This window comes from Balaenoptera acutorostrata, chromosome 11 (genome assembly GCF_949987535.1).
Source record: "Balaenoptera acutorostrata chromosome 11, mBalAcu1.1, whole genome shotgun sequence".
Taxonomy (NCBI): Eukaryota; Metazoa; Chordata; class Mammalia; order Artiodactyla; family Balaenopteridae; genus Balaenoptera; species Balaenoptera acutorostrata.
This window is the reverse complement of record NC_080074.1, coordinates 93752670-93773023: the sequence shown is the minus strand read 5'-3', so window position 1 is coordinate 93773023 and position 20354 is coordinate 93752670. Positions and strand designations below refer to the sequence as shown.

The 20354-nt window shown below is 36.5% G+C and overlaps 1 protein-coding gene across 1 annotated transcript in view; it reads right to left on the bottom strand.

The window, feature by feature from the left end:
* SLC15A5 (solute carrier family 15 member 5) overlaps positions 1-20354 on the bottom strand; it is a 93137-nt gene that overhangs the window by 63105 nt on the left and 9678 nt on the right. The window contains 2 exon segments of the mRNA XM_007194804.1: positions 4499-4719; positions 13257-13426. Coding sequence (XP_007194866.1) covers positions 4499-4719; positions 13257-13426 — 391 coding nt within the window.

The window sequence follows — 20354 nt, the reverse complement described above, 5'->3', positions numbered from 1 at the left end:
TCTAGGTATTTTCTGATTTCTTCTTTGATTTCTTCAGTGATATCTTGGTTATTTAGTAACACATTGTTTAACCTACATGTTTTTGTATTTTTTACCTTTTTTCCCCTGTAATTGCTTTCTAATCTCATAGCATTGTGGTCAGAAAAGATGCTTGATATGATTTCAGTTTTCTTAAATTTACCGAGGCTTAATTTGTGACCCAAGATGTGATCTATCCTGGAGAATGTTCCACGGGCACTTGAGAAGAAAGTGTAATCTGCTGTTTTTGGATGGAATGTCCTATAAATATCAATTAAATCTATCTGGTCTATTGTGTCATTTAACGCTTGTGTTTCCTTATTAATTTTCTGTTTGGATGATCTGTCCATTGCTGTAAGTGAGGTGTTAAAGTGCCCCACTATTATTGTGTTACTGTCGATGTCCTCTTTTAGAGCTGTTAGCATTTGCCTTATGTATTGAGGTGCTCCTACATTGGGTGCATATATATTTATAATTGGTATATCTTCTTCTTGGATTGATCCCTTGATCATTATGTAGTGTCCTTGCTTCCTCTTGTAACATTCTTTATTTTAAAGTCTATTTTATCTGATATGAGCATTGCTACTCCAGCTTTTGATTTCCATTTGCATGGAATATCTTTTTCCATCCCCTCACTTTCAGTATGTATGTGTCCCTAGGTCTAAAGTGCATCTCTTGTAGACAGCATACATATGGGTCTTGTTTTTGTATCCATTCAGCGAGCCTGTGTCTTTTGGTTGGAGCACTTAATCCATTCACATTTAAGGTAATTATTGATATTTATGTTCTTATTACCATTTTCTTAATTGTTTTGGGTTTGTTTTTGTTGGTCCTTTTCTTCTCTTGTGTTTCCCATTTAGAGACATTCCTTTAGCATTTGTTGTAGAGCTGGTTTGGTGGTGCTGAATTTTCTTAGCTTTTGCTTGTCTGCAAAGTTTTTGATTTCTCAGTGGAATCTGAATGAGATCCTTGTGGGGTAGAGTAATCTTGGTTGTAGGTTCTTCCCTTTCATCACTTTAAGTATATCATGCAACTCCCTTCTGGCTTGTAGAGTTTCTGCTGAGGAATCAGCTCTTAACCTTATGGGAGTTCCCTTGTATTTGTCGTTTTTCCCTTGTTTCTTTTAATAATTTTTCTTTGTCTTTAATTTTTGTCAGTTTGATTAGTATGTGTTTAGGTGTGTTTCTTCTTGGGTTTATCCTGCCTGGGATTCTCTGCGCTTCCTGGACTTGGGTGGCTATTTCCTTTCCCATGTTAGGGAAATTTTTGACTATAATCTCTTCAAATATTTTCTTGGGTTTTTTTCTCTCGCCCTTCTCCTTCTGGGACCCCTATAATGCGAATGTTGGTGTGTTTAATGTTGCCCCAGAGGTCTCTTAGGCTGTCTTCATTTCTCTTCATTCTTTTTTCTTTATTCTGTTCTGCAGCAGTGAATTCTACCATTCTGTCTTCCAAGTCACCTATCCGTTCTTCTGCCTCAGTTATTCTGCTATTGATTCCTTCTGGTGTATTTTTCAATTCAGTTATTGTATTGTTCATTTCTGTTTGTTTGTTCTTGAATTCTTCTAGATGTTTGTTCTTGAATTCTTCTAGGTCTTTGTTAAACATTTCTTGCATCTTCTCGATCTTTGCCTCCATTCTTTTTCCAAAGTCCTGGATCATCTTCACTGTAATTATTCTGAATTCTTTTTCTGAAAGTTTGCCTGTCTCCACTTCATTTAGTTGTTTTTCTGGGGTTTTATTGTGTTCCTTCCTCTTGTACATAGTCCTCTGCCTTTTCATTTTGTCTATCTTTCTGTGAATGTGGTTTTTGTTCCACAGGTTGCAGGATTGTAGTTTTTCTTGCTTCTGCTGTCTGCCCTCTGGTGGATGAGGCTATCTAAGAGGCTTGTGCAAGCTTCCTGATTGGAGGGACTGGTGGTGGGTAGAGCTGGGTATTGCTCTGGTGGGCAGAGCTCAGTAAAACTTTAATCCACTTCTCTGCTGATGGGTGGGGCTGAGTTCCCTCCCTGTTGGTTGTTTGGCCTGAGGCAACCCAGCACTCGGGCCTACAGTTTCTTTGGTGGGGCTAATGGTGGACTCCGGGAGGGCTCACACCAAGGAGTACTTCCCAGAACTTCTGCTGCCAGTGTCCCTGTCCCCTCAGTGAGTCACAGCCACCCCCCGCCTCTTCAGGAGACCCTCCAACACTAGCAGGTAGGTCTGGTTCAGTCTCCTATGGGGTTACTGCTCCTTCCCCCTGGGTCCTGATGCACACACTATTTTGTGTGTGCCCTCCAAGAGTGGAATCTCTGTTTCCCCTAGTCCTGTGGAAGTCCTGCAATCAAATCCCACTAGACTTCAAAATCTGATTCTCTGGGAATTCTTCCTCCTGTTGCCAGACCCCCAGGTTGGGAAGCCTGATGTGGGGCTCAGAACCTTCACTCCAGTGGGTGGACTTCTGTGGTATAAGTGTTCTCCAGTTTGTGAGTCACCCACCCAGTGGTTATGGGATTTGATTTTATTGTGATTGTGCCCCTCCTACCATCTCATTGAGACTTCTCCTTTGTCTTTGGATGTGGGGTATCTTTTTTGGTGAGTCCCAGTGTCTTCCTGTTGGTGATTATTCAGCAGTTAGTTGTGATTCTGGTGCTCTCGCAAGAGGGAGTGTGTTTTCATGCTATGAATGACATATATACAGGTAGTAATTTTGTGTTTTTGTTCCATCTACTATTGTGGAGTCAAGAGAGAGGTTGAATCTGCTAAATCAGCCTAGCTTTCATGCATTGTTTAGAACAAGGGTCAGCAAACTTTTGTGTAAAAGGCCAGATAGACAATATTTCCACGTGTGGATTCTGTTGCAACTACTCAGCTCTGCTGTTTTCATGCATAAGCAGACATACTATGACAAACAAACAGGAGTGGTTGTGTTCCAATAAAACTTTATTTATGGATACTGAATTTTTTTTCTTTTAAAGAAGACGTTTTTATTCTGTTTGGTTAGAAGGACAGGATCCTTCTAACCAAACAGAAGTTCTATACTTATCCTTTTCTAACAATTGTACTTTTTTCCTTTTTTTCTTGAATTTAATTTTATTTATTTTTGGCTGCACTGGGTCTTTGTTGTTGTGCACGGGCTACTTTCTTTTTTTTAATTGAAGTATAGTTGATTTACATTGTGTTAGTTTCAGATGTGCCGCAAAGTGATTCATATATTCGTATATATATATATATATATTCTTCTTCAGATTCTTTTCCCTTAAAGCTATTACAAAATATTGAGTATAGTTCCTTGTGCTATACAGTAGGTCCTTGTTGGTTACCTATTTTATATATAGTAGTGTGTATATGTTAATCCCAAACTCCTAATTTATCCTCCCCACCCCCCCTTCCCCTTTGGTAGTCATAAATTTGTTTTCTATGTCTGTGGGTACAGACACTGAATTTTGAATTTCATATAATTGTCTTTTGCTACAAAACATTTTTCTTCTTTTGATTTTTTTAAACCATAGAAAAATGTAAAAACCTTCTTACCTTGCAGGACATATGAAAAAGGCAGTGGGCTGATTTGGCCTGCAGGTAATAATTTGCTGACCCCTGGTTTAGAGAAGCAAGCATTGTACTAAGAATAAGAAGGTAGATTCTGCTTTTCCTTCACTACTATTCACTGTATGACCTCCTTATCCCCTTCAAAATCACTTAATTTTTCTGAGCCTCAGTTTCCTCTTCAACAAATGAAGCAGTTGAATAAGTTAATCTCTAAGTTTTTTTCCCAGCTCTATTATTCTATGATTTAAGAATATAACTCACTCATTAGCCATCTAATTCCAAGGTAGAGGTTAGTAATGAAGAGTCCCAAATTTCTTCAATTTCTTATAATCATTTATATTTCTTCATAAGTAAGTGAATCTTTGACCATTACGACATTAAAATTGTATTAAAATCACATATATTTATAAAGAGTACTTTGGACTTAGTATTTTCCCCCTGATTTCCTCATAGCATAGGGACTGATTCACCAAGGGAACTAAGAATTGGTAGGGAAAGAATCGTTTGCTGATTAGTATTTATACTTAAGAGTACACTGGGGAGTGGTACTCAAATCAGCCAGTTTAGCTACTTGTTAGTACCAGTTTTTAAAGGCTTGGTCAAGGAGGAAGGCAAAACCTTTGGAAGGAAGTAGTTGGGTAATTATCCATAGATCTCATATTTTTGTGCATTACTCTTAGGCCTTATGACAAATTCTCTGAAGTATTGTCTGCACCTACTGACACACATTCATAGTTGTATAGGGGAAACATTACACCCAGGTCCTCCTCAGGTATGCCTCTGTCTGACCCCACTTAGCTCTTAAAATTAGAGCCTGTAATGTATTTATATGATAACAGCCTAATGAAGTATATGGGAAGCGCTTGTTGGGGTGAAAAGAAACGTTTACTTGTTATGTTAACATGCAATCATTTGGTTGTTGGTAGGGGTAGTATTAATTACCTTTCCTCACCTGCATAATGCACATTCTGTAGAGGAGCTGAAAAATGAAGAGAGGGAGAAGGGTGAAGAAAAATTTTGTGTCTTCCACATGGAGCTCACTATAGCGGCCACCATTTTTTTCCTTGGCATGGTCCAACCAGCTTGTCACACCTCCGCCAAGGTGGCAATACTGCAGACAGCATGTTTTTAGTGCATTAACAAACATCCCAAAGGTTGTCAGGAGGGAGCAACCTGCAAGCAATTGGAAATATTACATATTAGTGAAGGAACTGTTCTTCAAGTTTCCAAAATGTCAATCAGAAAGATGACAATTGTAAGGATGAAAAGCAGTAAAGTGATTGAGAAGATTTTAGCACCCAAGGGGTTGAATTCAAAGGAGTAAGCTTCTGACAAGGGTTCTGGCATCCTGGTGACCAGCCCAAGGTGGTGCCTGACAGATGATGTTAAAAAATGAAAAAGCTAAGATCAGTGGAAGCATATTAAAAAGGGAAGAAAGGTGACAAAATAAAGCACCAAAGTAAAAGATTTCAGAATCTCTCAGAAGCCTCTAACTTGAACACATTAATGAATAAGACAACCTGAAGTTTTATTTACAGCCTTAACACAAAGAACTGGTACTATTTTTTAATGTAAATAGCCATATAAATAATCCTCACTTTCCTCTTTCCTTGTTAGGTAGAAGGGCGGTTTCTTATTTTGACATGTAGATGAAAGGAAATATTTTCTCTGCTTTGACTTTATCCTTGAATTTCAGACATAAGGTTAAACTTTGAACTCTTCAAATGACTTTATGTATGTTGATAGTGTCACTAAAAGTTCAGATTAGATTAGTTGGCTTTTGACTTTTCCAGTAGTTTCCTCTGGGTTTATATGGCTGTTGCTTTAGCATCAGAAGTATTTTATTGCTTTAGATGTTTGCAATCACTTACTGCTAGTGATTTGCAATCTCACTGTTGCTTCTTTTATGATCTTTCAGATTTCACCTTTTCTTTGACTCCATTAGGACTTCCTGATACAATGACAGATAAGAGATCCCGGTTTGGTTAGCAGTTCAGCTGCGCCATCATGATACAACTCTTCATAGCACTCCTTTTGACCAGATAAACCCTTTCACAAATTACCAAGACACCAAACCATGGTTGCAGGATAAACGATAAAATAAATATAAAAATGTTTGAGTTTCTCCAAAGAAAGCTGCTGTAGAAACTCAGATAATAGTTTGATCATCATTTTAATTATGTTCAAGATTCCTATAGTAAAATGCTAGGTGAAATGCCTTCTAACCAAGTTCATTTAAACGCCACAGAGTATTGGTTTTTATATTTAAATAAAGGCTATTTATTAATATTTCTTTTTATGGTTATAGAGTGATGATGATAGTGATTTGATCTGGTCTTTTCTTTAAGAGTCGTAATAGACCTATTATGTCAGTCTTTGATTAACTGAGGAAGCTGGGAGCCTGGTAATTGAATATGGAGCCTTTCACCTCTAAGTCACTGAATCCAATCCAGCCCAAATTGGTAATGACCAAGAGTGATTACAGCAGAGGCCTCTGTGAAGTGTGTTGAGGTCAAGTGGAAGTATGTCGGGATAATTGATGGCAGGAGATAGGCTCATATCTACAGTCACTACTGCCTCTTAGTCACTGTGGCCAGACCGGAACTGAGAAGGCCAAGGGAACAGAAGCACCTGTGAGTGACCAAGGTCTGTGTCTCTTAACAAGAAAGTAATTGGGACATCTCTTTACTACTGGAGAAAGAACTTCTCTATTAGGAGAGTATTCCCAGCTATTTCAATTAGTTTACTTAAGATTTTGGTAAGATGAAAGCTGAGAATGTCTTGGTGAACAGTCTAGAGACTGAATTTGAACAGGTCTGGGCTAGGAGGCTTAACTTCCTGACATTTCCTTCTCATCTTATCTCTGTTGCTCATCAACCTGTTCTCTGCTCAACTCTTGTGAAACAGTACCACGTAGACAGGAGGGTCATTACTGGCATTGATCCAACTTACTCTGTGCTTTCAAATAGACTTTATTATTAAATGATAACTATTTGCAGGATGAAGGGTTATTTCAAGAGGTATTCTCCCCAATTTCCTTCCTATGTTTTAAATTCAGGACTTTATTGAATGTAATATGTTTTAAGCTCACTAGTTCTTTTCCGTATAAACAAATCACTATTTGTCACAAGATAACTTGGATCTGCTTTTATGCATGACAAATTGATACCTCCAGTCTTATTAAGTAGTTAAATACCACTATCATATTATTTCTAAATAAAGGTAGTTCAGATTAGCGCTTCTGAAACTAGCTGTGTTAAAAGATAAGTTTTAAAAAAAAATTTCTCAACTATCATGGTCAATATATTTGTGAAATATGATAAAATGGAATACCTAAAAAATAAAATAAAAACAAAGATACAAAATATAAAACCTGATCTTTTGATTATTAGATTCAACAGACATATGATATAATTTTCTGTAATATTTCTACATGTTTTCTCTCAGTGTCTTTATTTTCTATGTTGCACACCAGTAACAGTTTATGATCAGCACTACCCCATGGACCAAGATTTGAGTAGCACTGCCTTGAATACACACTTTGAAAAATTAATTTACTTAAACAAGTAAAATTGTATCTGATATGGTGATATGAAGCAACAAAAACAAAATGGTTAAGAACAAGAAATGATTAGGTATGAATGAGGTCTAAAATTTTAGCCCTCTAAGTGTGCATAATTGATGCCAAACAAATGTGAATGCAATCATTCATTCATTTAACATATTTATTACGTACTTACTATGTGTCGGGGACTTTCCTAGGCCTTAACAATATAGTAGTGAACAAGATCTAGAGATCCCTGAGAAGACACTAAAGAATCAGGGAAATACTAGGTGAGTTTAATGATGAAAACAAAATGAGGTGATAAGATAGAGACTGATTGTGGGTAGGGTGTAGAGGACACCTAAAGAGTTGAAATTTGAACTGAGGATTGAATAGACTGGAAATAGGCAAAAAGACCTGGAGGAAGCATATATCAGGCATGTCATGAAGTAGAAATGAGCAGGGAGAAGCTCAGGAAGAAATTAAGAAATTTTATGCAGAGTGAACATATGATGTATATTTTTAAAAAGTTACTCTGGAACTCTGGTAGTTGTGTGCATAACGGATTTTAAGGAACAAGAGAGGAAGCTGGAATACAGGTAAGAAGTCGTGGTGACTTGGACATAAAACAGCAAGAAGAGAAGTGAACAGAATGGGATGTGTTGTTAGAGAATCAGTAGGATCTTCCAATGTGGGGAGAGGTTGAAGAAATGAGAAGATTTGAGGATGTTACTTTCCTTCCCCTTAAACCACTGGGTTTCAGTCACTTACATGAAGATGGAGAAGAGAAGAATGGAATCCGTTTGCAGTTGGGTGAATCAAGAGTTGAGTTTTGGTCAGGTTAAATTTAAGATGACCACTAGATAACAAAATCAAAATGTTGAATAGGAAGTCGTATATATGAGTTTCAAGGTGAGGACAGAGGTCAAATGAAATTGAGCGTTTGGTGTATAGTTGGCATTAAAAGCTGTGGGACTAGAGGTTACTTAAGGAAAGAGGGTGAGAAGAGTGGGGTCCCTAGAATAAATCGGAGGGCTCCCCATTAGGACACTGTGAGAGGAGAAAAGGGACCCAAGAGTGGACAATGAACTACATGGGTTGTACGTCAGAGAGAAGAGGAAGTAATAAACCTAAATTGATCAGCTGGACTGAGAGGGAGCCAGTAAGTTAGAGAGGTCAGGAAAAGGAGCTATATGGTAATCTGTCTATCCAAAGGGAGCGCCCATTGTCCCATCCAAAGGTAGTTATCCCGAGTGTTAGGAGGGATGTCCCCGTGAAAACATCTACATCTAAACATCACACCACCTTCCTGGATTAATCTATTAGACTTAATAGAAAACTCATGCCTTCTGTACAAATAATTTTGTGTGTCTTGTAGACTCAGCCTTAAAAAGAAAAATCCATTGTCATTATAATCCCCGAATTGGTTTTCTGCATCAGGAGCAGAAATGGGAAGTTGAAAAAAAACCTGAAGTGAAAATGCAACCGAAACCTCAAGCTCCAGTTTAAACATGCGTGGCAAACACACCAGGCGTGCACATTTTAAATAAAACAGATGAGCTATTTTAAATGCTTTATTGAAAAACTTAAAGATTGTAGCCATTACTATTAAAAAAAAAAACTTTAGAAAGTAATTTTTCTATTCTTTGTAGCTTTAAGTTCTTAGCTCTGATGTTCTGCTCCTCTGACCTTGATCTAATCATGAATATCTATGCTACCTAATTATAATAAAAAAAAAGCCTCCATTGCACTCTAGATGGTAGATGCACATTTTTTTCTTCTTTGGTCACCTGCCAGTTCTCAAAATTATAGCAGTGGGAAGAAATGCAAATGAAGGCCATGCTTGACAGCTAAACATAATGGAATGCATGGTCCACATTTGAAAAGTTACCTTAAAATAAAAGGTAGCATATAAAAAATCATTTCTTTAAGGTCACCTATGGCTTTGAATTACAGCTTTGAAGAATTTCCAATTTAGTCATCAGAGAGGAAGAAGCCAAAATAAGGATTATATACTTTTCTAGAGGCAAGACAGAGTTTTACTTCATCATAATTGGGTGATCGTATAACTTGGAAATAGAAAACAAAACAAAGCAAAACAACTCCAAAATATTCATTTGATATAGTATTGTGTAAAGTAAACCACTGGTGAACATTTTATATTATAATTTTACTTGCAGCTAATAGAGTTTCTTTCTTGTAAATGTCCAAAGGAAAGTTACCTTATCACATGTTAAAATAAGTAACATATGGGCTAGAGTAGGCTGGCAGTAAACAGAGGTGATCAGATAGATTTGTATTACTTGAAGAATTGTAATTCTTTATTCAGATGAATATATTTTCAAATAGGAGTTTAGGAAGCAAATGGTTGGATGCCAAATAGTTATTTAGAAAATTTGAATATGAAAATTATGTATACATAATTAGTCACAAAAAAATCAGAATTATTTGATAATTACATACTTTAGAATACGTCAAAACTTTGATAAAAGTTTGATAAACTTTGATAAAAGTTTATACTTCCTTTACATTTTCCTCTTTTTTGCCTTTTTGGGGCGGACAGAGAGGATCTCTCAGACTCTTTTTGCATAATGAACCCATTCCGCAGACTACCAGGGGGCTGTGTACAGGAGGCTGTGTACTGCCTAGCTGTGACCCACAGAACACAGAGCTCTGAGAAACAAGGCAGAGGCTTCTGGGGATGATGTTTTCCCTGTTTCACTGCTTCAGTATGTGGTGTAATAAAACAAGCTCTAGCCTGAGAAAAGGTAGGCCTGGGTTCTGGTTCCACTTCAGCCACTGCCTGTGACATCTTGGGCAAGTCATTTAATTCAAGTATGTCTCATTTTCTGTACTCAGTTTAACAATAACAAACACTGAGCATTTACCATATTCCAAGTATGTACACAACACAGGAATTTCTAACTATATTCAGAAATAGATCATTTCAACACAACATGGTAGGTGAAATGGTAAAGATAGCTCAGGATGGTACAGGAGCAGAGGCATAGGACATGGAGTCTAGTCTGTAAAAGGAAATATGGGGCCCTTCTTGCCTACCTCACTGGTATGTGGAGAAATGAAGTAACAACAGTGAATTTTTAAAAATATAACTTATTGCATTGCTATTAGTGGTAGTTGTATAGGTAAGTGGTAGAAACAGTGGTAGCAGTCAAAGTACTACTAAAAGTAAAATGTGTTATTTAGAAATAAAGGTCAGAGTTAAACAAGATAGATGAATATGAATATAGGTAGACTGACTAACCAAAGGAACAGAACAGAAACTCTAGAAATGCAAGTGGCAATGTACAAGGAAGGTGGCATCTCAAATTAGTGGGGAAAATACAAACGTTTTAATAAGTGAGGTTGGATAATGTGACAGTCATATGGGAAAAAGATAAAATTGAGTTCACTCATAAAACTTATTCTAATATAATTTCCAAATGGGTCACAGATGTAAAGGTAAATATATATACCAAAAGAAAATATGAATGAATTCCTTTATAATCTGGGAATGAGGAAAACTTTTTCACCATGAATCAAAATCTAGAAGCAATAACGGAGAAGACTGATAAATTTGATTACAAACAAAAACCACACAAAAGACAAAACGAATAAACAAACAATAAGTGTTGTGCATGGATAACAACACAAGAAGCAAAATTAAAAGATATATGACAAATGGGGAATAATATTCACAACTTTTATCGTAAACAAAGAATATCTTCAGTGTATAGAAATCTAGAAATTGAAAAAAATTGGAGAGACTGTAGGGAAATAGTCATTGTCATACATTTTTGGTGGAAATACAATATGGTATAACTACTATAGAAGGGAATTTGGTGATATATAGCAAAATTATCTGTGGATTTACTTTTTGATTTAGTAATCCAATTTGTAGGAATCTATCCTAAAGATCTGCCGGGGAAAAAATGCTAAGAGAGGTATGCACCAAGCTATTCTTTAGAACCTATTTAATGTGACAGAAGTAAAGAAACGAACCAAACATCCATCAATATAAGACTGGTAAAATAAACAATGGAGTACTATCCAGCTAGAAAAAAGTCTATACTTCCTCTATACAATGAGGAATATTGTTATATACAGTTATGAAGCAATTCCTAGGTTATATTAAATGAAAAAAGCAGGTGAGAAAAGTGTGAATAAAATGCTACTGTTTATAGGAGGAGGGAAATACATACATATACATAGAGATACATACACATATATACAATTTTAGTATTTTCCTTTATTTAAAAAATGGAAGGATGATTCTTTAAAAATATGCAAATGGACACCTAAAGGAATAGAGGGGATATAGGAATATAAGTAGACCTTGTTTGTACATGAATTTTAGATCCATGAAATTATTTATGATTTAAAACAAAATTAAATTTTTAAAATGCTTCCAGGTATTTAAAATTTTCAAATTTTAAAAATACCTCAGGATTTTTAAAGGATGAATGAAATAGATGAAGGAAATTAAGAGGTATAAACTTCCAGTTACAAAATAAATGAGTCACAGGGATGAAATATACAGTGTGGACAATGTAGTCAATAGCAATGTAATATCTTTGTATGGTGACAAAAGTGGTCAAAGGGTATAAACTTCCAGTTATAAGATAACTAAGTACAAGGGATGTAATGTACAACATGATTAATATAATGAACACAACTGTATGTTATAGATGAAAGTTGTTAAGAGAGTCAATCCTAAGAGTTCTTATCACAAGGAAAAATTTTTTAAATTTTTTTCTTGTATTTTGTATCTATATGAGATGATGTATCATCACTAAAATTGTGGTGATCACTTCATAACGTATGGAAGTCAAATCATTATGTTGTACACTTTAAGTTTATATAGTGCTGTATGCCAATTATATCTCACTAAAACTGGAAGAAGGAAAAACCTGATTTATGCAGATATGTAATTGAAAAGTCCAACATGCAAGGCTTCACAGTGTAGCTCAATAAGATCTCCAAAGACTTGTGGGTCCTTCAAAGATATAGGAAGTATTGTTACTATGATTTAAGGGGGATCAGTGCTGGATGTTAAACAATATATGCCTATGACAGGTTTATATGAGCTATTTAACAGTTTTCACATTTAGCTTTGAGTGGGCTAGACTGAGTATAATATAATATAGAAATACTTTGGATAGGAGACTTGTGGGTTCAGAGCTACTAAGATTCTGTGATTTTTTCCCAATTTATTAGGAATGGTCTGGGTCCAGATTTTAGTAACTATTGTCTAAATCTTTACATACAAAAAGTGAATTTTAACACTATTTCCTATTGTTGATATGGTATTAAATGAGATACAGGATGTAAAGTGCTTAGCACAAAATAAGAATCATATTACACTCTATCAACAACTAAAAAAAAAACTAACCTCACAAATGGAACAAATGAGCTTAATTGTATTTAAAATTAGTGGCATAACCAAACAGAGAGGAACAATACCAAGTGACTTTAAAACATAATCATCTTAGTGTACATTTCCAGGGATTATACCATAAAGAAAAAAACTGTAAGAAGAATTTTGAGACTGTCAATAATCATTGTGAACTGGGATTTTGGCATGGGAAGAAGTAGAAAAAAACTTGAGTTTGATAAGGTTAAGTAAAAATCCTGTAGTTCCAGTTTTGATTAGGGTATTCGTATAGTCCAAAATGTATGTTATCTTAGAGAAAAAAAAAGGACATTTTCTAGGTCTGTGCATTGAAAAGACCGAGAAACCGTGATGGACTAAGTAGCGATGAACATCTCCATCACCAAGACTGTAGTCTCTAAATACCATTATATATACAAGAAAAGGAAACAGTTCTTTAAGAAAGAGATGATTCAAAGTTCAGGGAAGAGAATGATGACCATAGAATATCTTGGCATACCAGAAAGCAAGGAAACATTCAAAGACAGCACAGGCTCGTCTGAAGGACTCAGGGCCAGCATGAAGAGTACATCACTGACCAAACATGGAACAATTTGATCAAAGAAGATAGAGATTATTGATATTCTTGAAGAATCTGTTGCTCTCAAGTATAATAACTGACAGACTCTACAAATTCTCTGAGTTGAAAGAGAAGTTGTAGGGAATCCGAGAGGAAGATGTGTTGAAAAAACCATAAGAACCAAAAAAAATCAATGTAAAGTGTGATTTGCTTACATTTTTCTGGCTGATAAATCAGGTTATAGTGCATCATATGAAGGGTTATCAGAGCCATAAGTGTAGACATAAAAGGAGTAAGTAAGACCAGGGGCCAGGCCGCCGAGTGCTGGATATAAGACAGTCCCAGAAAGACAACAGTTGCATTTAGGCTCATGATCCAATAAAACCTGGGGTACCAAAACAAAAATAAAATTACCATTGAGTTACTTAGTATAACAATTGCTAATTTTAATGATTTTAATAAATATAAGCTGCAACTTAGCAGCATGTTAGCTGAACTAGATTTTACAAATGTTGTTTATCAGCTTTCTTTTTTTAAATTTCATTTTAAAAATTTTTATACAATTTTTAAAGGTTACTCTCCATTTATAGTTATTACAAAATATTGGCTATGTTCCCCATGTTGTACAACTCATCCTTGAGCCTATCTTACACTCAGTAGTTTATACCTCCCACTCCCCTACCCCTATATTCCCCCAACCCCACAAGCACTAGTTTGTTCTCTATATCTGTGAGTCTGCTTCTTTTTTGTCATATTCATTAGTTTGTTGTATTTTTTAGATTCTACATATAAGTGATATCATACAGTATTTGTGTTCCTGTATCTGACTTATTTCACTTGACAAAATACCCTCCAAGTCCATCCATGTTGCTGCAAATGGCAAAGTTTCATTCTTTTTTATGGCTGTGTAGTATTCCATTGTGTGTGTGTGTGTGTGTGTGTGTGTGTGTGTTTGTGTGTGTGTGTGTGTGTGTGTGTGTGTGTGTGTATCACATCTCCTTTATTCATTCCTCTGTTGATGGACACTTAGGTTGTTTCCATATCTTGGCAACTGTAAATAATGCTGCTATGAATATTGGGGTACATGAATCTTTTCAAATTAGTGGGGTTTTTTTTCAGATATATACTCAGGAGTGGGATTGCTGGGTCATATGGTAGTTCTATTTTTAGTTTTTTGAGAAACCTCCATATTGTTTTCCACAGTGGCTGCACCAATTTACATTCCCCCCTGCAGTGCACAAAGGTGCCCTTTTCTCCACACCCTCACCAACATTTATTTGTGTTCTGTTTGATGATAGCCATTCTGACAGGTGTGAGGTGATATCTTATTGTGGTTTTGATTTGCATTTCCTTGATGATTAGCGATGTTGAGCATCTTTTCATATGCCTGTTGGCCATCTACATTTCTGTTTTTAGCTTTCTTAATAGCGCATACACATCAGCTATGTCTTATCAGTTTCGTTATCTATGTTTCCTTTCTATTTAGAATAGATATAGGAAGAATGTGTTCTCTTTTCTCTAAAGCAGAAGTTGACAAACTTTTCTGTAAAGCGTCTGATAATAAATATTTTAGGCTTTGCAAATCATATGGTCTCTACAGCAACAAGTCAACTCTGTTGTCTCTAGAGAAGCCATATGTAATACCTCATTGAATATGCCTAATGAACCTGGAAAAGATTACACGGTTAAAGAGTTGAAACTTATTTATTCCACTTTTCAAAGTATGGGAAAACTCAGGAATACTCAGGTTATACCTAGACCATGGCATGGGTAAACCAAAGAAATTAGTATCATTTGAATAAAACTTCCAGTGTCTCCTCCTAATAAACAATATTAAAAATAAGTACCTAAGTAGAACCTAAATACCTAAGTACCAGTAGTACGGTTTGCAAGTTCTGGGGAAATAATCTCTACCTCTCAACCTTTCACTGGGTCTAAATTCTGCTGCTGGAATCCCATTGCAAAGGGGGTGTCTTACAGCTACTGAAAGTGGGGTCTGAAGGCTCACCGCTCAAAAGCCAATAAAGAGGCAAGTTTGGTGGAAAGGAAAGTTTGCTTTATTTTGGATGCCTGCAACTGGGGCAGGGGAGGGCGGACTCCCGTCCAAAGGCTTACTCCCCTCCACTGACAACCAGTGGGCAAGAGCTCTTATTGGCGGAGGGAGGGGACTACGTGTAGAAACAGTACAGTTAGTTCTGACAGTCATCTTGAAATTGGTCATATGGTGGTCTGACGAGCATCCTTTTGATTGTGTTAAGTACAGTTAATCTTCAGTTGCGAGGTCAGTTTGTTCCCATTTCCTTGAGGCCAATTCTTGGAATTGTGGCAGCTTATGTCACGGCTACAGTCTGGTCATCATGTAGTTAACTTCTTCCACCTGGTGCGGGGTTTCAGTATCTACAAGATAGCTCACAGGATGTGGCTCAGAATATTATCTACAGCCCTTGAGAAGGAACTAAAGGTCCTTGACTTCGCTTAGTGACTAAACAATTATTGTTTTGTCCTGTTTGACTGATTTTCTTTGCTTCTGCATTTTCTTACTTCTCTGATTAAATTCATTCTTTGGCTAAAGTTTTTCCACAGACAAAGGGCAGGCTGAGGACATAGGGAGCAAGGACCAAAGGGTCCTACTCCATTTCATTAACATTAGCTTAAAAAATTATTGAAGTAATATTGAATATAATAAAATTTACCCATTTAAGAATATGGTTTTATGGACTACTATATTTAAAATAGATAACCAACAAGGACCTCCTGCATAGCACAGGGAACTCTGCTCAATATTCTGTGATAACCTAAATGGGAAAAGAATTTGAAAAAGAATAGATACATATATATGTATAACTGAATCACTTTGCTGTACACCTGAAACTAACACAACACTGTTAATCAACTATACTCCAATGTAAAATAAAAATTAAAAACAAATAAAAATTTTTAAAATATGGTTTTATGAGTTTTGGTCAATGTTTTAGTTGTGCAAACTCTAATAGATCTACATTAGAACACTTATATTATCACTAAAATATGAAGGGCTTACCTAATTAGATCAGGCACACCCAGGATACCAGGATAATCTCCCCTTTGATTAACTCAAAAGCAACTGATTAGAGAACTTAATTACATTGCAAAATCCCTTAACCTTTGCCATATAACATAAGGAGGGGGTGATATATCCTATCATCTTTGCCATGTTCTATTCAGTAGAGTCAGGTCACAGGTTGTTCCCGTACTCCGGGACATGGATCTGCCAAGAGTGTGACCCACTGGGGGTCATCCTATGGCATTTCCCATACATCTCCCTCCCTCCCTCCCTCTCTCCCTTCCTTCCTTCCTTCCTTCCCTCCCTCCCTCCCTCTCTCCTTTCTTTCTTCCTTTCTTTCTTTCTTTCTTTCTCTCTCTCTCTCTCTCTCTCTCTCTCTTTTTCTTTCTTTCTTCCTTTAAGTAAAAGAAGCAGAGTGAACAGGTAAGACTGGCTATGAGAAGGGGATATTGAAGGTTTGAGAAGAAAGGAAAAGGTTAGGAACAGTCATTTGAAGGAGGAGGAGAGAGAATGATTGCATACTGTACACCTGAAGGGTGATGGTAAGGGTTCACTTGAGGTTGGCCATGTATTTTGTGCGAGCATAGCATGATTTTACATTTTTCTCCAGACCTGTTTGGCTCTGTGAGTACAGTAATAGAACAAGTAAAGAGTTGAATTTTAACCAGGATTGCTTCCTTCATTCCTTAGGAGAGTACTGCAAAGTGTGGGGAAAGAGAGAGAGGAATTGTGGATGTGGAATTAGATTAATTGAAGACCAGCCTCCTGACTCTACTAATTCCACTTGCTGATTTACGGTGGGGTTTGGCTCCCTGCTGTGCTCAGCTGACATTACCCAGGAGGGTGGATTGGTACACGACCTGCTTCTGCTGGGCAGAGGATTGAAGACCAGTTCCTTACTTGGTCCCACCAACATACCACTCAAGCTGGGGAATCAGAGTGTCCCTGCCTGCTTTGTGTGTGTGTGTGTGTGTGTGTGTGTGTGTGTGTGTGTGTGTGTGTGTGTGTGTACGTACATTAGATTCCTCTTTCCTGCTGAAACTATGGAGCCAGAGTAGGAGGGTGGGGCAGTTTTTCCACAGTGTTTGCCTGAAGTAGGGCAGGTATTATCAAAAAGATATTTTATGTTAGGCTACCCTTTCCCTGGTACTTTACCTGAGGGCAGCAGGCTTTTCTTGGAGCTGCCCTCTCCCCACCATGCCTGTGGACAGTTCCAGGCTTCTCCACTGTTGGCAAAAAGAAAACCCAGAAATCTCATTGCTCTCCTCTCTCAAGTTCCAAGATCTCTAGCTAGAGTCTGTCTTCTTTCCACCTTTCAGAATCTTCCTATGTTTGTTTGTTGTGTTATGTCCAGGGTTTTTTAGATGTAAAAAAAGGAGGACCTGGAAGGAATGGGGCTACTGTCATGGCCTGTCCTGGAATCCCACTATGATTTTTCAACTGGGTAGTTTATCTTCCTATTATTGATTTGTAAAAGTTCTTTATATATTCAGGCTGCATGTCTTTTGTCAGATATATGTTCTACAAATGGTTTCTCCCAATCTGTGGTTTGCCTCGTCATTTTCTTAGTTAAATCTTTTGATAACAGCAACTGTTTTTAATTTTAATAAATTTCATCAGTGTTTTTAATTGGTTCATGCTTCTTGTGTCCTATGTAAAGAATACTTCCTAAATGTAGGTCACAAGTATTTTCTCCTTTTTTAAAAAGCAGTTTTATGCCTTTAGATCTCTATGTTAGGTCAATGATCGGCTTTGAATTAATTTTTTAGTCAGGTGTCATGAGTAACTTTTTCTATTTGATATCCAGTTATTCTAGCACAATTTATTGAAAAGATGATCCTTTCCCCATTGAATTTTTGGCACCTTTGTTGAAAATCAATTGACCTTATAAACGTGGTTCTTTTTTCTGAATTTCAATTCTGTTCTACTAATCTATCCTTATGCCAAAACCATACTATCTTTATTACTGTTGCTTTTCCTCTTGTTTTTTAAAACAATTTTATTGAGATATAAGTGAGATACAATAAACTGCATGTGCTTAAAATGTGCAATTTAAGTTTTGAATATGTATGCACCCAATAAATGATCACCCCTTTCAAAATCATGAACATCCACTCTCCATAACTGACCTGGAAGAGTAATCAAATGTCAAACATGTCCATGCTGAGCAAACTGATTGACTGTAATCCACTGATAGCAATTTATTTATCACAGTGCGGGGCGGGGGGGGGGGTACAAAGTTAGAATTTTCTAGGACAATGGGGTAGAGTCCCTAGGCTCAGCCTCAGGTCATCCCTTCGTGCAGTTGCAAGCTGCACACTTGAACTGTGGCTGTAACAACCAAGAGAGGCTGGAACTGCAGAGCAATGTTATGGTCCTTTCCATCTTTAAGAAACCCTTTTTTCAAATGCTAAGTATTGCTGAGAAAAAAATCCAAGAGGACACTGTGTGACTCTTCAGTACACCACAGGGGGATGTAAATGGAATTGCTCTAAAGAGGGTCAAGGAAAATTACAATTCTTCCAAGACTTACATCTTGTGAAATATAGTTATAAACCAAAGAATTATAGTGCTGAATATCTCTGTATCGGGAGAGATTTCACATAAAGTACTAAATGTGTTTTAACAAATGCCACCCAACCTATTTGATTGCATAATTTTCTGAAAGAATTACCTAGTACAATCATGTTTTATATAATCTTTGTTGATCCATGGACAGGACAAGCCATAGATAATTAAGGGTGAAACTGTATATGTATCAGCTGTAAAAAAATAAAAGAAATAAAAATCCACAGTCTTCAAACTCACCATTAAGACTCCTTTCATCTCATAGCTCACCAGCAAATTGAATATATAAAGCAACTCTCACACAGAAAGTCAGAGAGCAAAGCACTAAAGCAAAACAAATACCAGTGATTAAGGAAAATTGAAAGCAGCAGTAAAAATATGTTTCTTTAGTCTACTTCTAAATACAGACTGGGAACTGCAAATAATTGGGGGTATATATAAGTGGTAATTTTTTTTTTTTTTTTTTGGTCTTCATGATTCTATGGTGTTGAATACAAATAAGGGGGTAAAACCCCTATTGCTGCAAAATTCAGAAAACCTTTTGAGATTATTTATTTTAAACATTCACCGTAATTTATTTAGTAATAGTTTTTATAGTCACTCAAATATTCTGTCACTTCTTAGACTGACCAATTTTGACATGCTTCAGACTTATTTTAAGTGATTATAAGAGAAATAGTTTGAAATGGGCTTTCCAACCTACTTGAGAAGGTATTGAAGAGGGAAGAAAAACTTCTGGGTCTTCATAGCCTTAGTGGACAATTTTAAGAGTTCAGACAGAATATTTTATTCTGCCTCGAACAATATTGAGATAATTCACCAGGGGATTTGTGGTTCTTCAATGGGCTAAAATTGAACTGTTTAGAAGAGTCAATGAAACACTGGGGCACTGATTTCATGGTGGATGGCTGTTGTCAATCATTGCTTCTTTTAGCATAACCACTGGCCCACTGAAGTACTTCAAAGAATATTCTAGCTGACATGAATTTGGAGAAAGAAGGACCAGAAGGAAATTTTGCATTTCCTTTATTAAAAAAAAATTTTATTGGAGTATAATGATTGCGTTAGTTTCAGGTGTACAGCATAGTGATTCAGTTATACATGTGCTTATACTCATTCTTTTTGAGAGTCTTTTCCCATATAGGTTATTACAGAGTATTGAGTAGAGTTCCCTGTGCTATACAGTAGGCCTTTGTTGATGATTTTATATATAGTAGTGTGTGTATGTTAATCCCAAGCTCCTAATTTATCCCTCCCTCCACATTTCCACTTTGGCAACCATAGGTTTATTTTCGAAATCTGTGAGTCTGTTTCCGTTTTGTAAATCAGTTCATTTATATCATTTTTTCCTACTTTTTATCTATAAATATTTTCTAACAATGCTATTAAAGAAAAGATGGCTTAATAAAGGAAGATCATTGATTTTGGTGAATCGACAGCACGATTAAAGTAAAAGGTTTATTTTTAATTAAGAAATTGGGGGGAATGCTTCACTCTCTTTCTCCTGCCCTCCCTGCCTCTCTCACTCTTTTAACTTGCTCTCGTTCCCTTTCTGTCTTTGTTCACCTGTCTTCTGCCAAATCCCAATTTTAACAGTTGTTTATGTTGTTGAAGAGAAAACCACAGGCCCCAAATGGCATCACTTGTGCTAAAGTCCATGATACCAAACCTAGACTTAGATACAGGACTTAATTGCAGTTTC